We start from the raw sequence: 21,004 nt of genomic DNA, 5'->3' as shown, positions 1-21,004 counted from the left end.
TAAACTTTTACATTTGCCCCAGTTAAGCTGATCTCTGCAGTAGCAGGAGAGTGCACAAGTAGGACCTCTTATGTACTTTCACTGTTCTAATTAACTTTGACAGAGGCAAAAACTAAATAGTCATGTCTGGAAAAGTTATTCTGCACTATTTCAATGGGAGAGGGAGAATGGAGTCAATTCGCTGGCTTCTGACAGTTGCAGGGGTGGAGGTAAGCAAAGACGACGCTTTTCTCAAGATTTGCAGTCTTTGAGCACGACTCCCGTGTGCGCACCAATGACTTTTGCAATCTCATATTCACAGTTCGAAGAGCAGTGTATTACGACCAGAGAGCAATATGAAAAACTCCTGAGTGGTAAGTTGGTGAGGTGATTTTCAGTGGGTTGATTTTTTTTCTTTTTCTTTTTCTTTCCCACTGTATAAGGGCTCTTTGTCAAAGGTGGAGCTTTGTGGTTAAAGCTCCACCAGCATATGTTGCAACAGTAGGTTTTAATTTTTATTTTTTTAGGCCTTAAAGTCAAATATCTACGAGGTGATTTGATACTTTGTTATTGGAAGTGGTTGCCATTGTCTTTGCAGATGGATCCCTCATGTTTCAACAAGTTCCTTTGGTGGAGATTGACGGCATGAAACTCGTTCAGACGAAAGCAATCATCAGTTACATTGCAGAGAAGTACAATCTCTACGGAAAAGATCTCAAAGACCGTGCTATGTATGATCCACTCCTGTGATAGTATATTAATGGCAGTCTCTCTTACATCTCATCATTGTGTTGTAATCAATATTTGGTCCCACTTCTCCTCAGGATCAACATGTACTTAAACGGACTGATGGATCACATGAAAATGATCATGATCCTGCCTTTTCTCTCAGACGTGAAACCTAAACTAGACAACATCCAGAGTAAAGCGAAAGAGCGCTACTTACCAGTGTTTGAAAAGGTATGGTGTGAAAACCTGTGAACTTCACAAAAATTAAACCAGATACTAAGCATATGTGGAAAATTTCCTCAGGCACTGGCGGGACATGTTTACCTGGTAGGAGGCGAACTAAGCTGTGCAGATGTGCTGCTGCTGGAATGCACCCTGATGCTGGAGGAGAGATTCCCTGCAATCCTGGCTGACTTCCCCAATATCCAAGTAAAAGATCACATCGCATTTGACTGGATGCACAATTAAACAAATAAAGAAAAAGAAATTGCCTTAATTACATGCTTTGCTGTACTGTTTTATAAAGTCATTTTTCTGTGTTTGGGTCCAGTCTTTCCAGGGCAGGATGACCCAAATTCCTTCCATTGCCAAGTTTCTGCAGCCAGGCAGCAAGAGGAAGCCACCGCCAGATGAAGTTTATGCGAAGACTGTCATGGAAGTGTTGCAATTCACGTTATCTTTTCCGTAAAGTCTCCAAACGGTCTGATACATTCCTTTCAGTAAGTAGTCCTGCTGAGTGATTTATGAAAGCATAGTAGGAGCGACAAACGGTTCCGGTATGCTTAGATTAACATTGCACCATCCAACTCAAAACGACTAATCGATTCAGCGTGAGAGGCATTTGTGTAATTTTTTATAGCAGTGTACGGTTGTTGTTGTTGTTGTTGTTGTTTTTTAATGTGTACTGAATTTAAACTAAATAAATACTTCATTTTCGAAAAGCATTTGAGAAGCGGCTGTGTTTTTGTTCTGTCAGTGGCCTTTAATTTAACCACCACACCCTTCACAAACAAAAAAAAGTGTATGAATCTCATCTGTTTATTCAGTTTTGTTCCCATTACAAAAATCACAAACATTAACTTGATCATTATTTTCTCTCTAAAACATGTAAGAAGTAAAACTGACTTCCACCTTTTTCTGTAGTGCAAATACTTTTAGGTTTTACAACTGGTCTCGTACAATATTAAGAACCCAATATCAAGCACCCTCTAGGCTGACTTCTAATCCACGGTGCTCTTAATATTGTGAGTGGATACATCTTGGCAATTAATCTCAAGCTATGAGGTGTACAATCATACACCGGTTCACACCTACAATAGACAGCAGAATCCATCTTAAACATGTAAAAAAAAGTGAACACTTGGGAATGTAGTCTCCTTTCAAACGAGGCTTGTTCAATGAGCTCTCAGTGCTGCTTTCTTGGTCACGCCATGGCCAGGAGCAGCAGACGAAACACCATCAGCAAACTGCAAGGGACAGGAAACAAGAAGGATGAGAAGCGACTGAATCAGCACGTGTGGTTCAACAATTCTTGAGTTGCGTAATATTCTTTCCAGCATGTTGAGCAAGTTGGAGCCTCACCTCAACCCTGACATGACGCCTGCTGGCAATAATTTCCCAGACTTCTTGTATCTCATTCCCATGATGATTGACAGAACTCCTGAGGAAACTGAAATGAAGACACCACGGTAAAAATGGATTATTTGACCTCTGAACAGAAATGATAAGAACGAGCTTTGGCCATACTCACGCAATGACACCTGGATATTCTTTGGGTTGCCGGAGGTGTTATAGGCACCATAAGCAGATAATCCACCAAAAACTAAACCGGCCATCAAGGACATAACACTACCTGTGATCAGGCAGAGGAACACAAAGTCAGCGAGGGTGACAAATTTCACAGAGTTTGTCGAGATTTCTTTTAGAACAACGGGAAAGAGTGATCGAATGAGCGCTCTCAACCTTTTCTCTTGTATCCCATAAATCCTCCAAAAAGGATGGCGGCAGCATAGCCGAATCCAATCCAGTCCACTGCCATCACAAACCTGTAAACAACCATGTTAACATTATATTGAACAAAGGTCAGACAAGTAATCCAGTTCAACATTTTGTCTCAGCTGGCATTGGCTCACCAGTATAGACATGTAAAAGATACATTTTGGCAAGCAAGGGTTACACACTAACTTGAATTTAAACACAGAAAAAAAGCTATTTTCTTTGACTTAAGTCAAGTCATTCTTTGAACACTAAAATCCGTGCAGTTAACCCCGCAGACCTCTAGATGACGCTGTTTGCCCTACAATGAATAAAATACTGGATAGCGATAGAAAGAGGCTCCAAATAAACAGGCATCTACATCTATTCTCAGTCTGAGCATATAAACCACATATTCCTATTGTACTTTGTTGACATTGTTCCGTGAATCGTCACGGCGAAAATAACAAACCTGGAGTCAAAATAACTAAGACAGCAAGCGAAGACGATTTCAATCAGTTTCACAGCTCTTCCGTGTGCCTGCCAATAATGAAGCGCATGCGCTTTCTTGTCCATGTGGCCTTCGATGACTTCTTACAAAGTAGGAGAGTAAATACGATTCTATGTTATCGCAAGAAGATGTAATCGACAACTATCTTCGCTAAACCTGTTTCGTCATTCAATTATTATTTGTTCTCAAACTGGAATTTAAAGAGATTTGTAATGATATGACCACTATTCTTCTTGTCTCGGCTGCTCCCTTTTGAGGGTCGCCAGTTAATTTTGTTTCAAATGTGGAGTCGGGTATCACTGAAACTGTTTGATGGAGTTCCTCTAAAATCTCAACCAAACATAGGTTAATAAATGTAATGTAAATTCATTTTTAAATATCAAAATCAAATACTGGCTCATGCCCTTTCAGACATATCTGAATTTACGCTGAATTTTTCCTTTTGAACATGCAATTTTGTCTTTTTTAACTTCTATTTCTTCCTTAGTGAATATCAAACAGTACCCTGTATTTCTGCAACGCTTCGTTATTTATTCCTAAAACAAAATTGTGCCCATAAAATGGTGATCAATTGAACAGTGATGGGAACAAACCCATGGTTCTGTAACTGATCAATGAGAGCATTGCCACACTATTGGCCATGTAAAAACGTTCCAAAGTGGAGCAGAAACATTCAAAAATACACTGATTAATAACTCTTCATTGGTTATACACGTTGGGCTGCCTGTGATAGTCCTAATGTCAAATCTCACAGTAAACCATCAGTATATGTATGTATTTGTCATCATATGAGACTGTGCTACGTGTTTGATATTTCAAAACAATGAAACAGACAAGACAGTCTCCCCAAAAGAAACCACTTTATTTCACTCTGCACTCTCCTGCGCTCAACACCATACACACTTTAAAGGTTTCATAGTTTAATAATAGCTCTCAAAAAAGTGTAAATCGATGCATTCTTGGAGTAGAACAAGCCACTATGAGCTGTAGACGTGACCACATCTTGCTGTGAGCAGCCGATCCAGCAGAGCGTCTCCATTCAGTCACCTGCTGGAACGGAGCCACGGTGGCCCCCGAAGAGAAGGCACACGTTTCCAAAAAACAGTTGGCATTTAAATACGGTCTACAGTTTCCTGATGCGTTATAGTCTGGCCTTGTCAGGATAAAAATGACTATAAAATGGCTGACAAGGGTCATTTAAGAACAAGGAAGGATTATTCAAGTGAGGTATTGGAGCAAGATGTTAAATCCACGAGACTACTGTACCACCGACATGAAGAGAAGACTAACTGTAAAGGAGGACGAGACGTCTAATGAGTAAAGTGACGAGTGGAAATTGCAATGGTATCTTTACAGTAAACAACAATGGACATTACAGTGCATTTCGTAATACAGTGATGTTATAATACAAATGGCGTCGAGTGCACAATAACCTGCGATATACTGTTAAACATGGCTTTGTCAGCTTTTTCGTTAGGTAGAGATTTTCGTGTGAACTGTAACACTTTTTTTTCTTCTTCTTTTTTTTTTTTTTTTTAAATGTAACAAATGCAAATATCAAAGTTATGAAACTCTTTGAACCCATATTAAAAAGAAAAAAAAAAAAAAGAACATTTCGAATGCAGAGAAACAAACAGACACGAGTTTCTTTGCTGTGTATCCCGGGCTAAAAAAAACAAACAAGTAAAAAAAAAAAAAAAAAAAAAGAAAGTATTGCTTACCATATAACACACAGAGGAAACTGGGAAACAAGCCGGCTTTTGGCAATGACTGACATTTTATAATTCAAGCGATATCTTACACTGGTAGAACATCTGCATTTGCTCCAAAATGCACGACACGCTGCATTTGCAGCCTTTTCCCCATTTACATGAATTAACTTGTTCTCACGGCTACATTCATTGTCATAAAAAAAAAAATAATTTCTGCTTGAATGTTTATGGTAAACGATGAGGCTGGTGTTGCGTTTATGGACTCTGTTCAAAGGAGCGCGGGCTGCTCGTTTTGTTCTACCAGTGTAAAACATTCACTCTACATGAGAAAAAGTGCATAATCCTCCTGATATGGGACTTGGCATAAAAACGTTACAACCAGCATCGATTAGTCAGTGCTTAATAATTAATGACCGACCCGACCATTAAGTGTGATTTGTGAGTACTCATGTGTGCACGTGGCTTTCAAAAATAAGAGCTTTGTAAAAACAGGCCGATGACTGATGGAAAACGGCATGCGAGAATACTGATTTGGTTCGATTTGAGGGGGGAATTCATTTTAAGAGAAGTAGGTTGCTATCCTTATTTCAAATTCATTGAGCACGTTTCAGAAATCAAACATAACAAACCCGTTCGTGTTATTATTTTTCATCGTTTCAGGCTGCAAAATCCAAACAACGAGAGGGTTTCGTGAAGCACAAAGCGGTCGACATTTCTCAGTATCTCCACTCAACGGCTGGACAGTCAAAAGCTCGGAGCTCATCAGATACTGCTCTGCATCTGGAACACGCTTTGTGTTGCTGCGACACAGGAAAAATGGCACCTTTCTCCGGGTCTTCTGCGCGTCTCATTGGTGCAGCCCCTGCCCCCGGGTCGTTTAAGGGAGAACGTTCACCCACAGCCAGCCCAGCAGTGTCCCGCAAACCCAGGTCCTCACGTACACTTTCCTGCCGGTCTCCGTCAGCAGCAATGGCAGTGTCAGCCCCCCGAGGATCACCACCGAGGGGAGGGTCTTGGAGAGCCTCAGCAGAGAGGGTTTGCCCTCCCCGGGGAACTTGTGCAATTTGTCCGAATCCTGCGACTCGTAGAAATCTGTCAGCAGCCTTTTAAAAGACAAACAAGTCTCTTAGGAAATGGAGTTGTGTGAGAAATGCATAGAGACGGGAAAAGAATCATTCACATCAGTTACAGCACAAACACTGCAGTCACTTCACATCAGGGCTTTTTGGTTGCTTTAACGGCAATGAGAGAAACAGATTCCCACTTTCTATGCTGAACACATCCGCCAAACTCTTCACAGTATGACAGCACCGGGACCTTTTATCTTCTCAGGCAATTGCATCAAGTGATCCGAAGCACAAGCTAACTAGTTAGCGCTAAGCTAATTAGTATAGATTTAAGTTTTTTTTGGTAAAATAAATGCCGGTGGATCGGTTTGTGGCGTGTATAATAGGCTGCATGCAACATATTGATGCATTTAGCCGTGTGCGACTTGTCATTTTCTGTTTCTGTTGAATTAACGTGTGCAAGTAATGGCTGCTTCCAGCTTTGCTGCTTTACCACGAACAACAAATGCAGTGCAGCAGTCATTTAGTTCAAAGGAAACTGCACACTAAAGGCCCAGCTGAGATGTGAAACCGGAACTCTCTTGCTGTGAGGTGACAGTAATAACCGCAATCTACTGTGCCACCACGACAGATACTGATCGGGGGCTGAGACACTCAGTTACAGACTGTAAAAATCTAAATTCTGCCCAAGCTTATCTCAAGAGTTTCCGCTACACATATGCGGAGTGATGCACACTTGGATCAAGCGTGGCCAATGTGCATGGGTCATAATGTTGATGCGCACGACCTTTTTGCATCCCTGTGAAACGGCAAACTGGGCGATAATTTACCTCGACACATTTACACGTCTGAGAGGCTTCATCACCGAAAAGCCCACCGCGCTCTGCACTCGATTACCTCTGACAGGGTTTGTGTTTGTTTTCAATTTCAAGTAATGGGAGATGGAAATGAAAGTTCACCACCAAAACAGGATGAAAAATAAGTCGGTCAGTCAGAGCAGTGGACTTTTTAACTCTTTGATGGACGTCTGTGCTGAATGCAGAAAGTAAATGCAGCTCGTCTTTATCATTATGTAAAAGTAAATGAAACAGATAATTGAACTGAGAGCTGCGATGGATGTTTCTGGATACGTTTGATAAAAAGTACACTGATCTAAAGTGAGAGGAAGTGCTTGAAGCCAGTGGCACAAAGTCGAAACACACTCACAGTTTACATATGCACTGGGTGACATATGATTTCAACGGGATTAAGTGCTCCGCACACACTCACCGGTCCTTGATTTCAAAGCGATCGTGCAGCCACCTGCGGAAAAACAGTGGCTCCGAGGGGATTTCCTTTATATCCACACGGTCGAAGTGTATGTGGACACGGGGACATTCTTTGCAGAGGAATTCTGTAAAATATGCAAAAAAATAAAAATAATAAAGAGACTAAACAAAAACAGGAAATAGGCACATACGGTAAGCACTTAAAACCAACATCAGGTGACAGCGATGGAGTGGAGCTGCTGTGACAATCAAACAACCTTCGAAAGCAAAGAGCTGAGATTCGGTTATAATGCTTCTCTAACACCTCTGTTATCAAGATAAAATCTGTGAAAGTTTCAACTGCACCAGAGGTAGTTTTAATCAGTAAAGAAGTCTGGATATCATCAGGTTTTCAGTGTGGAGCCTGGAGCTGAATTGAACTGTTGAGGTATTGAGTGAAGTAGCAAACCCAAAGAGTCCGAGAAGGTCAGACGTCAAATGTGAAGGCTCAAGGCTGCAAGCGTGTGCCCCCCCCCCCCCCCCGCCCCGAGACCTTCAAGTTCCTGTTTCCACAACATGCAATGCTACCAGGAAATGTGGTGCTGTGGCCAAAAGAAGCAACTTGATCGAAGACAGAAGCCTCGCTTCTCGCTGGAGAAAAGAAAGCATCCCCATTAGCCGCTTCACAGATTTAAACTGACCTTCAGACACGCCACGTGTCGGTTTAATGAACACAAAGCAGCTCCGATACGCGGAGGCTCGGGAAGACACAGACACAAACACTTTTGTTCTTTCAAAACAGAACGTTTTCAGAGTGCCCTGCCTGCAGGAGGTGAAATGCGGTTTTCAGGCTTCTGAGAATCTGAGCGAGAGTTTGGCATCGAGACAGTATAAGACTCTTAAAGAATTTACTGAAACAATGCTGAACTTTCTAAAGAAAGCTTCCAAAGCAGGTCATGTGCATTTGAGCAGAACAATGCTCCAAAACACACTTTAAAAACAACCACATGGAACAGAAGAAGGAAATCGACTCTTTGCTTCGCAGTGCCAAACAACACTTCATGATCTAAACCCCCCTTTTCACTTTATTACAGACAGAAATACCTGGTAAACGCAGACAAAGAGACTACGGGAGGTGTTGATCCTTTATAGAAGTACTTTGTGGGAGACAAACTGTTGTTTTATTTAAAGGAAGAAATGATACAGCTGTTAATCCCCTCCACACTCGGCCATGTGACCTCAATGCAAAGATATACGACGAATTCAGAGATTATTTCCTGTAACTCACAGACTTTGGTTTCTTGTGGCCAAAACGAGGAGGGCTGCGTCTTTTTTCTTTTTTTCTTTGCCGTGTCAAACAAACACGCACTGATAATGCAAGAAGATTTCCTGACTTACAACCAGCAGACACAACAAAAAGCAGCAAGCCTCCCGCCACGTCCACGAAAGAGACGTTCCGATCCGAAGGCTAATTTATTTTCCCCGACCAAAGATACCTAAAAGCCCTTCTGAGTGAACAGCCTCGGTGGAGCGTCGGCACGGAGAAACTACTGAGAACGGCGACCCATTTAAAAAATACTTAAACGGCACCACGAGGGGCTTAACTGTACTTTCGAAGGTCTTTGGGGATGTGCAGTATCATTTTCCACAGTCGATATTTGGAACAAATACGTTTCAAAGCAGCAAAGAAGGATTTGAGGAGAAGTTACGCAGCGCTTCAGGACTCCAGAGGCATCTTAAACTGGTTGTATAATAATATAATGGGAAATGCACTTCTTTTTTCCAACTGACTATTGATTGTTAACATGTCCGGTGAGCTCGTTTAAACTTGAATCCCCATTGCCTTATTACTTAGAACAACTTAATGGCGATTCTAATAACTCTTTAAATGGGATCTACTGCTCCATCCGTCACCGTAGGAACGAACTGAGAAAGATCTCCCCGAGTCTGGAGGCTTGCATGACGCACCCCCGCGCGGGTCACTTCCACCTCCCTGTGAAGTCACCTTCACCGCATGCAGCCAGGAAGTGCGTGATGAGAGGAATGCGCTTCTATTCTCTGCCCTGTTTGCGAGAAACGGCGATGTTTAATCCCGACTGAAACGGGATGTTTCCTTGCTTTTTTTCTCTCCAAAGAATCAAACAACCGGGAACACAACAATCAAAGGAGTCCAAAACACAGTCACCCTGTTTACAGGAAGGCGTGCTTGTTAATAGGTGATGTTAGCCATGTGATTAATTACTGGGGAGGTTGTAAACAACGTTTTATAACACATGTATTACAATGGAGGACTGTGGAGGCCGGAGCTGCTGTTCGCTGAATGCATTTTTATTTGGTGATAAAAATGTCAAATTAATCTTTACGATGGAAAAATCTAATTACATGCACTGATAAACTGTTTTTATACTAATCAAAGTATAATATAGTAAATGAAAAAATCATTTAAAAGCCTGTAAGAATTAAGTTTGTACTGACGGCTTTGAATAAAACCAAATATTTCTTGTTCTTTCATCTTTTATTGTACGTAGTAGAATTGTACATCACATCAATATTGTTTAGTTTTATAAGCTTATATTGATATAGGCTGCAGAAAGTTACACTATCAACTGTTCATTTGTGCCGGGATCACTCCATCAGTCAATTAGTAGATTTAAATTGGAATAGAAAACTATTTAAAAAAAAACGTTTAATTCAGGTTAAAAAAAGGCAAGTATTTTACGTTATTATGGAGTCTAAGATGTGACAGTTTGCTGCTTTTCACGGTTCCACATGATCTACGGGTGTAGTCACACCTAGCAATAAAATACGCATGCGTCGGTGGTCCTTCAGTGACTCGGGACACACCTGCATTCAGCCTCTTCTAAGACTTGGACTGCAAGTCAAACTCTGAAGCTGTCGTGAAAGCAGCCTGAGTTGACTTACACTTGTACTTAGTGCTGTCCACTAATGATCCAATCCCTCAGAGAGCATGTTAGGACCATATCTGAACGGGGCCAGAACTGTAATAACGATCATGATTTCTTTGAGTTTTCATTTTCTACTAATACCGTAAGACTAAATGGTTTTATTGCTAAAATAGCTTTAAAACCCTTATATGCACCCCTTATCTACCCCATAAGAAACTTCTATAGGCCAGTTATATCAAACCTCTTCCACCTGTAACACCAAAATAAATGAAAAAGCTGCACTGATAAAACTTCTGCACGGCCGCTTGCTTTAAAAACTCTGACCTGGCATCGATGGAGCGGGTCTTCTCTGACCAGAGCCGCCCAATGTTCCCTCGTAGGCCACTGTGACGTCGTACACAGCATCGAGGTGGTCCTTCATGGCCTCGATGGCTATATGAGATGCCTTCATCCTTGGAGTGAGAGTGTGTTTAAGAACAGCCAATCCTGCAAAGAGGACACAAAAGCACATTTAAGTTCATCAGCTGGGCAAACGTGCATTTCATACCAGCTTTTGCATTAACGGTCAAGCCAGTCGGCATTTCAAATCAAAATACAGATGGCAGGCCATTTAAGTGCAGCTGTTGTATGCCATCTCTTCCTCATCACTATAAACATACTAGCTGAAATCCCCGCAGAATACATGCTTTAAAACTCAGGAGATTAAATGTGAACGCTCGTGTTGGTCTCAGTCACTGCTCAGTCTGTCGGTCTTGGTCAACGTGGTACCATCCACTGCTCGCTAATACCTCCCTAATAGCAGATAATGTCGTGAACACATGTCATCTCTCTCAAGTGATTTATTTGGATTAAAGGGGGAAGGTGATATTCAGAGAGGTGGCTCAAAAATAGGCTGGATCGCCACAGAATCGCCAAACAATGTTGCAAAACTGCTCGATGGCATCAGAATGACTGCGCAGAGCCCAACACTACAAAGACAAGCACTCACTTTCTTTCACTTCCTCGTGTTAAATGAAGGAACCACCACCGAAGAGCTCTATTTTTAAATGGACCATTTAGAATTGTGAGCGAGCACCACGCTCAGTCTTACTGACAGGCAGCATATGTCCAGATTCTAAGCTGCATGAAGCGGAATTCATTAATAAGCGGTTTTGATGGAGGATGACCAGTTCCTGGCACCACACCACTACTTCAGTGGGATTTCACTACTTGAAATCTAGACAAATTTGCATGCAAGATGATGCTCTTTGGTAGAGCAGAGGCGTGCAAGGTGGCAATAGGCTGTACAACAAAACTTAGTCAGCTGTTTTACAGACTTGAGTGGGCTGTATTGAATAAGTATCCAGCACTACAGCAGTCAGTGCTGCCTCCACCTTGTTTTGTAGCAAAAGCCTGACTGTCAGCGATAACATTCTTCAGCTCTGGATTATACCGAGTTCCTTCGGGGAAGATGACAAGGTACATCTGTGGGGAAAAAAAAACAAAACACATGCTTTAGTGCAGCTCTTACTGGACCGGTCAAAGAGAGGATGTAATCTTCTGATCATTTCACTCTTGAACAAAAACAACAATTATTATATATTATTCTCAATCAAACACTTTGCAGAGACAAAACAAAGCAAAACAGTAGTTCATTATATTCAAAATCCAATTTAAAAAAACGTTCCTGGTATCAAAAGCCTGCCGGGACCCATTTAATGAGACCAAACAGAAACAATGACAAAAACATCGATAATCCCTTCACACTTTATTTTTCCAAATTTCTCTTCTGTGACAAAAAGGGTTTCATTTAACTTTCACCTCGACACGTCACAACACAGCTTTCATTGTGTGCTTTTAGGTCACCAAAAACACATCTGTCAAATACGCAAACACACCCACTTGTGCCTCCATTACTTCTGAGGACATTACCCGCACCTTGCACTCGCTTCCTGGAGAAGTTCTCAACCACAACCACGGCCAGCCAAACCCCGCTTTAAAGCAAGTGTTCATCTTAAAATGCAACAATTAAGTGATGAGGGGCTTGTTTCAAAAGGAAGAACCATTCACCCAAGCTGTGGACAAAATGTCCCCACAACATGAGCAAAACCTGAAACACGCGATTCAACACACACACACACACACACACTAATCCCCTCTCAGTCAAATCCAAAAAAGCGATTAAAAAAAAAAAAAAAAGCCCTTTCGACTCAGTAACCACTACACTCTCCTCATGTTCTGGTTACACAAACTATTTGCACTAAGGTTTAAAGACTACGGTTTTTGTAGAATAAAAAGCTAGTTTTATAAATCAGATATCGACATAGAAAATAATATTTACCAAAAATTCTTGCAACAACAGCCTTTTACCTCCATTTGTTGTTGTTTAAAGCTGATAATTGGGACTCATAAATATACAGTTTTGGGGGTTTTTTTCTACAGATATTGCAGACGCCATGACTCACTGCACATATGGAGTCAATAGGTTTATTAATCTGGCTTAAAACATTCCTCAAGGATACTTACTGGTGTTCCACATCGAGCTTGACTGAACAGCTTCTTCCTCATGGCCATTTCATTAAACTTTGAGCTTCGTTTCACATAGATTCCCCCATGCTAAAAAAAGAAAAAGATGATCCGGTGAACCAACGGTGAATTCAAAACACATCACACACACTCACAGTCACATCGTTGCATTACCTGAGAGAAGTACCATCCGTAAAGCGGGAGCCACTTGAGTCCATCTTTAAGGACATACCTGACATGACCAAGAGCACTCTGCCTGATGGCGAGCATGTCAGCGATGATCCAGTCGGCTGCGGGGAAAACGGAGACATTTAGCTGGGCTTCATGTTGCGCTCGCACGTTTTTAAAAAGGTGCAAACTCAGATTCACTACCTGTACACTGATGATTTGACAGGTAGACCACGTTCTCTTTGTTCTTTGGTATATCTCCATATATAACAATCTACAGAGACAGATTGAAGAGCTGGTAAAAGGCGTTGCACAGGCAAGCAAAAACTTACATCTCACAACTCATCACAGTGTGGCTTGAAGCCGGTGGGGCCTTCCTTGTATCGTCCAATTGGTGCTTTACAGACGCATTATAACACATCATATCACACACACAAAGGTTTACAGGCTGCACCATTATCACTACTCTTTATCTAAACACCCTAAAATACAAATATACCAGATCTGCAAGCTGTGCAAACGTTACAAAAGAATGCAGACTCTCTTGCTGCGCAGCAGGTTCATCAAGATCTTGTTTTCCAGACCGGGTGTCTAAGTTAACCTGACTTTTTCGAAATCTGCACATATGCAATGTTTTGTATGAGTGCACATGGAACAATTAATGCAAAGAGATTTGGACGCAGCATTTACTGATTTCTGTGTTACTGTAAGTCTATCATTATATATCACACAATAAACAACAGACACCAATCATAATATTTCTACAAAGAAAGTGAAGGATGACTTACCTCAACTCCTGTGTAGTTTTCAAAGAAGAATAGGACCATACTCTGATAGATACAGTACAGTCGGTCGTCTATCTTGTGATACACACTTGTTGGTAAAACAGTTGAAAGTAAGCGCCAAGCGCCCCAAGACAGTAAATAAGCTGGGGCTGTTCCCAGCATGATAGTGGCAGGAAACCAGTACCGCAGCGAGTATGTGTGGACAACCAAAGAGAGCAGCATGATTTCACCTGTCTCCACTTACGAATCCCTGAAGTCGACTGCTGGACTTAGTATCACAAACCGTGATTAAGTTACTGTGCACCCTATCTATCCCACAGCACACCTGGCCTACTTTCAGCACACCTGCACCGAGAGGTCAGCATAAGAAAGTGAGAAAGCTGCAGCAAGAAGGGAGTGAGGAGCTAGTTGGCTAAAGCTAAATTTAACCTTGTGTGCAAAACGCAATTTGCAAAGTCAGCTTAAGCGCTAACGCTGACCCATACTACATCACATAAAAACAAAGTTATCGGAAAAGTATCGACATTTTAAAACGGCTAAGCAGAAAACAACCTCAGCCCAAACTCCGTGCATTTACTGTACAAGTTAAAAAAAAAAAAAAAAAGAAAAAGAAAAACGTTAGCCGAAAATAAAACGTGATGGGTCAAACTGGAAGTTTTATCCAACTCTAGGTTTGACATAAACTCTGTTCTCTAATGCGGAAACGATAGTAAAGTGTAACCCAAAAGTCAGCTTGTTTAGTAAAAGAAAAAAATACTGTCAATTTCCTCCCTCAGTTCATCTTTATCCGGCTACTAGCTTCTAGCAGTAAATGTCACACACGCCTCCCTACGTATGACACTAGAGCTTTAACGAAGCTGATTGGCCGAGTGACGCAATGAAGGCCAGCCAATAGGCGACAGCATACCGTGAGCCTCATAGGGTTTGATAATAAAGGACCATACCATCTCTTTTCTTTTACTCTTTAACCTTGGTTCTTTTTAGAGCTCTGATGTTAGAAACAGTTCTGGCAAACGGAAGTAGTCTTAAGGTGCCTACGCTCTTCTAAATTGTTTTCCCTTTACATTTGTTCCTTGCAAGTATGTGGAGTAAACACTAATCTGGCTTTACTATCAAAGCCTTATTAGTTACTTATGTTAACTGTTTTTTTTATGTGGAATTCAGTTTCAGTTAAATGTATTAGAAATATTTGCACTGAAAATGGCAAGATTTGAGAAGCATTGTCTAGCATACATGTCACAAAAATAAAATATTGATACAGTTCTATATTTTGGTGGGTTTGACCTCAAAGAAGGAATGCACCACGAAGGAACAAAGTATTTTCTCTTTATTTACTTAAGAAATCCTTGCGCCACTCTAGTTTCTTTCAATTTATTAGTAGTTTTATAAATATTTCTCAGACATATCTTGCATTATATATTGATAAATACATTTTAGAAAATAAAATGTTATAAATATTAACATTTTAAATGTAATCTCATTGTCCTCAACACATTTATAATAACAACAGTGGGCAAAAAACAAGCTTAAATGAGGATTTGTTTGACTCTAATGCATTTAAAGTTTACATTATGTTGTTAAGTGATTTTCTTTCTCTCCCCACCAAGTCTTTGCTGTATAAATACATTGTTTTTTTGCCATCCAGCAGTGAAGACAGATCAGTTTTGATAGATTTATCCCTTTCATGACTCCCGTGTAGTTTTAAATGCAGGAAATCTTATTATCATTAGTCATTGCATTCCAGGGCACTTCCAATGAGACGACCCAGTGTGTAAAAAGTGTAAACATTGCAGGGTGCCTTGACAGAGAGTTGTTCAATACTTGTTCATCTTTGCTGATAAAATTAAATTCAAACTAAGAAGGCTTTCAGACTGATGTGCAAGATGCTAATATGTTCTGCCTTTCAGCCTGGAGCACACATGAAGCCTTTGAATTCTTGTTTTTCAACCACTGCCTGGTATACAACAAGAACATCAAAGATAAAAATCTATATTTATTAAAATTACATCACAAAACATTTCTATCAGGACACAGTGCTTACTGACCATGAGGGTGTTCAGCTGGCTCAGCAAGGATGTCTAAATTCACATTGCTACAGATCAAAAACAGTCACAGTAGTGGTTATTACTTTATGTAAAAATATGTAAATAGAAGAAAACCAACATGTAAAAGCAGTTGACAGTTCTGACAAATGACAGTTCTGAGAATAGCAGGTTTACATGGTAACCATAAGTCTTTGGAAACAGAATACTATTTATTAGATGATTTGTGTAAAGACACTCCTGAGAAAGAGGACAGTAAACATGCAAAGAAGATCACTGTATGGCAGAACTGACAGCATTTTTCAGGACAAACGTAATGAAACCGAACATCCCGGACGATGAAAAGAAATTGGACCAGCCGTTACTCCAAGTTGTAGTTCTCATATGATATTATCTTCAGATTAGTAATACTATCTGAAATGAAACCACACAAGATAAGAGAAACAGTTAGTGAGACAGTAATGGAATTTGGCTTCTTTATCACAGCTGGTTCAATCTTACCTAGAATCCACTGCTCAGACAGGATCCTGCTTCCCTCAGGCCTCCTGCCGCTGTACTTCCCGATGCAGATGCCTGCCTGCCGCACAGTTTTGCAGACGGTTCCTCCACACAGCTCAATCAGCTCCACCAGACTCTGAGTAGGCGGCTGGGAGTGCTGCGATACAAACATGGCTGGTTGGCCTTGGAACAGGTCCTGCTGGTGCTCCCCAGCAGAAAGGTGCCTCTGGAGACGACAGATCTGGGGTAGAAACTGATAGTTAAGCATTTTACTGACATAAACATTGTACTAAACCCATGACCATCAATTGACAGCTCAGTTTGAATAATTATTGTGCTCTGGTGCGAATATCCAGCTTCTAAGGCTGCGACTTTTCTGCAGCCGTCTTCTGACTCTCTGAAAGTAACATGATTTAGTGGTGATGCATAAGATTGTATAATTCAGCTTATTTCACAGAAAACAAACCAGGTTGGTTTAGATTCACTGAAGGCTGAAACGCTAAATGCAAACTTATTAGTGAGACCTTCATTAGAGCTCTAGAGCTTAAGCCTTCAACTTTTTTGCAAAAGAGTCAATACATGGTTTTCTTCTGGTTTTCTTTTGTTCTCTTATTATGAATAAGGTGAGAGGATCAATATCACCGAAAGACTAAAGCTATTCGCAGCAGCCATCTAATTTAGCATCGAGAAAGGCAGCAAAGGGAAGCACTTCAACTGTCTCTCTCCAAACAAAAACCAACCTACTAGATATTCTGTAGCTTACTTATTCACTCATTAGTTACACGTGAGTATTAAATGCTACATTTGAGATTTTGTGGCAAGACTCAGTTCTAGACCATAGAGACTCTATGAAACTACACTGGACACATACAGTGCATAGAGATGACTCCATACATGTCTGTGATTTATCAAGCTTGACATAAAAGTTTCTTTAGTAAAACCACCACAACAAAACATTCACCAAAGCGAGGGAGCTGCCCGTCTATCACAGTACAGACACACACGCTCACACACAAAGTCCTCACAGGACGCATATGATAGCGCCAGAGCAGGTGAATTATTAATTGAATTAAGACCATGCTGATTACACACTAACCTATCAAATTAGATTAGTTAGACCCTCCCATGTAGCTGTACTGAGCAAAGACTCACCATGGAGACTTTTTCCCGATAAACATAAAGAACATACTTACCATATGAAGGTTTAGTATCACTAACTTGTGCATCACTAACAGGAACAGGGATGGCCCATTTACACTCACTTGCTGTATCAAATATGTCAGTTAAATTCAAAGAACGGTCTCCATCTCCCGTGGGGCAAAATTCAAATGAAATAAATCCCACTTTAACACTGAAGAACCACATTTGTAACTCACCACAGCCACAAAATGTGACCCCTTCTTGCCAGTTCCAGCACTGCAGTACTGCCACTGGCCTGAGGGTGGCTGCAGGAGCTGCAGCAGAAGCTTAAAGATGTGACTTTGAAACCCTCTCAGCCAGAACAAATATGTCTCACCTACGCCTTGACCGTTAAAACCAAACTGACAACGCTACAAGTGTTGCTGATGAGTAAGCCTTCATCAGGCACTGAGGAACTTAAAATCTAAATTGAATCAAAATTAATCAAAGTAAAATGACATTCAGGTGAAGTGTAATTCTATTATTGTTTATCAGTTGGAACTACAATAATTTTGACCAGAGTGCAACCCCTAAATCACTCAGAGAAGAACAAGACAATCTTATGGCTCTATTTTTTCTAAATAACCCTCATTGTTCTCAGAATACAGTATTATCAGCTCTGCCTGACAGCTCCAGAAAGGGTAAGCTTGTAGACTGTTCTCAGTCAAATAACTGAAGACAAGATTAAAGAATGTTGGTCTTTTGTAAGTATTCAAGAAATAAGGGGTCAGATGCTTCAGTAGAATCAAATAATACTTTATCAGTCCCAAAGAGAAGCTATATTATTGCAGCATAAATCACTGCTGTTAATAAACTACTATTGCTCCATTTAAAAATATTCATCATAACCCACATTTCTGTCTCATTTGTCTCATATGAAAATCATAAGAACTGTAACATACGCCTATCAGCTTCAACATTAAACTAGTGCCAGATAAAGTTAACAGAACGGATCAAGCTACAACTCAGTGATCCACTGGGAAATCTCAGGCCTTGGCATTCATGTGGGTCTTACGGCCCTCCCTGACAAAGGTGCTTCCCCCCCAGCAGGTCAATGTGCCCCCACCACGCCGCAAAACTGCTCAACAACGTCTGAATGAATGTGACAAAGAGCGCGAGGCTTTAATCAGCCAAAAGACTCCTGAGATCAGGTCTGATAACTGTGGAACTGTGGAATGTGCCAAAGCACCCCAGATCAACAGAGGACCCATGCCTGATCCAAAAGATCCATTGCCAACATCCTTAGTTTCTGCGACTGTGTTTCATTACGGCAGCAGCGGCTGATTACATTATTTTAAATGATTTTTATGCTGTTTTGGTGGTAGGAATTAATTGCAAATGGAAGAGGCAGGAGCCACAGTGTGATTATGCTTTCTCCGCGTAACCTTTTCTTTTCAACATTAAAAGTAAACATTTCTGGGTTTCACTCAATAAAATAATCGTCTATTTGTGTGCAAGGGACAAAAACAAGCTGTGAACTCAATATGAGCCAGCTTTACAACTTAATATGACAGCTGCTCGAATAAATGTCGAGCGGTTACAGAGCAAATCGTTGGGCAATATTATTCATATGACATTCCTGCGACTGTCCGACAAACCAAACCTAATTCAATCTCCTTTGACTCTGCCATTGGTATCCACTCCGGTCTCCACCAACGCCTATCCCCACATAGCTCATCACCTGCTAAAAGATCCATTATCTTCACCAGGTAGCTGAAACCTGCGCCAGTCTCCTGTTTGCTGCTGAGCAGGCAGACTACAGTGGCTCATTAGAGTGTGAGTGTCTTTGCAGAAACTAGCCAAAAGCCCCATTATAACAGCAGCGGGAGTGACTCAACCCAGTACCCTTACTGTGCTAATGCTAAAAAGTGAGCTGAAACACACCATGAAGCTCTGCAAAACTGGACAGGACAGCAGATTCACAGTAGAACTAGTTACATGTTACATGTCACCACCATCTATACATTCTCACTTGATAGCAAGTTGTATAATCTCTGTAAAACATACCGTACAGTTACATTAATCTTGCTATGAGCAGCGAGTCAGCCCACAGGCAGAGAGAACAGGCAGGCAGCTCGTTCAGCGCCGTGACCACACAATAATAAATCAAATGCGACTTTCCTTTATAGCGAAGCGCAGTGTGTGCTTGACAGGTCAGCAGGCGCTACACATGCTCGCAGCACGAGGGGACTGTCTGGTGTGTGGAATGCATAGGATGTGGCTCAGTGATAAATTAAATGAATGAACGGCCCCTGGAGGTGATGTCCGTTTGAATGAGTCAGTGTTCCTGTTGCCTCTCCTGTGCTTTCGATAATAATACAGCAAACTGCAGATGAATCTACTGTGTGAGTGACCCAGACTGAACACCTGAAAAAAAAAAAATAAAGTCATGTTTTTAAAATGACGACAAGTTCCTCCTCTTTGGTAATGCGCCATAAATATGCTGCATTTCCCTGATACAGTAGGCATTACATCAGTCTACTTCCTACAATTCTGTAGAGGGCAAGTCTAAGGCTTTGCTATAAAAGACTGATACATGCTGCAGTTGACACTAAAGGTGGTTAAATTGAGTTTAAATGACTGTTGAACACACACATGACAGAAAGCTTTTAGTGTAACGTTTACTGCTGCTAGTTCTCCGAACAGAGCCGTGAAATAAACTTTACTCACCGCCAAAACCTTAATTACTGCCACTATCAGTAAAAAAAACAAAAAAAAACACTTTTGTGGTATGTGTTGTGAAAAATAGCTTTGAGGTGTGTTAAATAAACCCGCATCATTACACAATGCTGGCAGCCAGCCTCCAAAAATGATCTTTTTTACACTACAAAAAAAAAAAAAAGATCATTTACTAACATAGGCACTTCAGCCACATTGTTCCCAACTATACTCTGGAAACACTCAAATCTCTTTCACAACATCGGAGCATGCCTGAAAAAGGCTGTGACGCCTTAAACAAGTCACAAAAGCTTTTACTCAAATATTTTGCAGTATCAAGTTAGTTGCGCTTGCCTTAAATCGCATATAAAATCAGACATGGCACAGTATGTGTGGGGGGGGATCGCTGTTTGTTGTGCTATTTTAGGTTTGTGTCAACTTGAATGAGTCAGGATACAGGAAACACCCACAACTTGAAAACATTCAAACTTTGACAAAATGACGAACCTGACGGTTGTAACGCGTGTTTTACAGCAAACAGTATTCTCGCAAGTTCTTCTGAGGTGATCTAAATTTAGTGGCAGAACTCTACAAATAAAAAAAACAAAAAAACCTCTTTTGTGGTCCCCAGATGGACACTTTCATTAAAGACCAGTAGCAGATAATGGAGGCTTTATGGACCAGGAGACCCACAGGAAGCTCGACAATCTTTGATTGTTCTGTAATTGTAATAAAAACTTCATTCACGTGTGTGTGTGTGTGAGGGAGGGGGGGGGGGTGGGGTGGGGGGGGGGGGGGGGGGGGTGGGTTAACAATAGCAAAAAAAAAAGAAAAAGGTCTAATAAAAAGGGACAATCGGTAGATTTTGAAGATTCATGTAAGTACAAAGCAGGAAATATGAGGAAATAGATGCTTTTCCTTTGAATCTCCCATTCAAGGCACCTGTGTGTTGCAGGGAAACATTTCTCAATGAATGGGATGGATGCAGTTACTACCAAAGAGTGTGCTGAACGTGGACAGCGGCATCCTGAGTGGCTGTTCACT

The 21,004-nt window shown here is 41.0% G+C and overlaps 4 protein-coding genes across 6 annotated transcripts in view; 1 reads left to right on the top strand and 3 right to left on the bottom strand.

Annotated features, from left to right (window-relative positions):
• The first annotated feature begins 40 nt into the window (after positions 1 to 40).
• On the top strand, positions 41 to 1,612 carry gsta.1 (glutathione S-transferase, alpha tandem duplicate 1). Its single transcript, XM_072391092.1, has 6 exons — positions 41 to 209; positions 302 to 353; positions 578 to 710; positions 804 to 939; positions 1,012 to 1,137; positions 1,259 to 1,612. Exons 1-6 carry the CDS (start codon positions 123 to 125, stop codon positions 1,394 to 1,396), a joined length of 672 nt encoding a protein of 223 aa, XP_072247193.1. The 5' UTR covers positions 41 to 122; the 3' UTR covers positions 1,397 to 1,612.
• A 120-nt stretch (positions 1,613 to 1,732) lies between these two features.
• Positions 1,733 to 3,227, bottom strand: tmem14a (transmembrane protein 14A). Of its 3 annotated transcripts, none has more exons than XM_072391093.1 (5): positions 3,161 to 3,227; positions 2,671 to 2,755; positions 2,459 to 2,560; positions 2,290 to 2,377; positions 1,733 to 2,174 (listed from the first exon to the last, which is right to left on the bottom strand). In XM_072391093.1, the coding sequence occupies exons 2-5, from the start codon at positions 2,744 to 2,746 to the stop codon at positions 2,132 to 2,134; spliced, it is 309 nt and encodes a 102-aa protein (XP_072247194.1). In that variant the 5' UTR covers positions 2,747 to 2,755; positions 3,161 to 3,227; the 3' UTR covers positions 1,733 to 2,131. The 3 variants fall into 3 exon arrangements, with proteins under 3 accessions (XP_072247194.1, XP_072247195.1, XP_072247196.1); XM_072391094.1 differs by having other exon boundaries at positions 2,671 to 2,753; positions 3,155 to 3,219; XM_072391095.1 differs by lacking the exon at positions 3,161 to 3,227 and adding an exon at positions 2,893 to 2,897 and having other exon boundaries at positions 2,671 to 2,753.
• Positions 3,228 to 5,344: 2,117 nt separating this feature from the next.
• On the bottom strand, positions 5,345 to 14,416 carry agpat5 (1-acylglycerol-3-phosphate O-acyltransferase 5 (lysophosphatidic acid acyltransferase, epsilon)). Its single transcript, XM_072391091.1, has 8 exons — positions 13,587 to 14,416; positions 13,003 to 13,072; positions 12,805 to 12,920; positions 12,631 to 12,720; positions 11,499 to 11,589; positions 10,450 to 10,611; positions 7,242 to 7,365; positions 5,345 to 6,008 (listed from the first exon to the last, which is right to left on the bottom strand). The coding sequence occupies exons 1-8, from the start codon at positions 13,803 to 13,805 to the stop codon at positions 5,783 to 5,785; spliced, it is 1,098 nt and encodes a 365-aa protein (XP_072247192.1). The 5' UTR covers positions 13,806 to 14,416; the 3' UTR covers positions 5,345 to 5,782.
• A 1,140-nt stretch (positions 14,417 to 15,556) lies between these two features.
• Positions 15,557 to 21,004, bottom strand: part of mcph1 (microcephalin 1) — a 30,128-nt gene continuing 24,680 nt past the window's right edge. Inside the window, exons 14-15 of the mRNA XM_072391101.1 lie at positions 16,127 to 16,364; positions 15,557 to 16,039 (exon numbers count right to left, since the gene is read on the bottom strand). Coding sequence (XP_072247202.1) covers positions 15,987 to 16,039; positions 16,127 to 16,364 — 291 coding nt within the window. The 3' untranslated portion in view covers positions 15,557 to 15,986. The remainder of the gene's footprint in view (positions 16,040 to 16,126; positions 16,365 to 21,004) is intronic.

This window comes from Leuresthes tenuis, unplaced genomic scaffold (genome assembly GCF_036924035.1).
Source record: "Leuresthes tenuis unplaced genomic scaffold, fLeuTen1.0.hap1 SCAF_8, whole genome shotgun sequence".
Classification (NCBI taxonomy): domain Eukaryota; kingdom Metazoa; phylum Chordata; class Actinopteri; order Atheriniformes; family Atherinopsidae; genus Leuresthes; species Leuresthes tenuis.
Note: the sequence above shows the minus strand (reverse complement) of the source record. Positions and strands in the feature narration are given on the sequence as shown.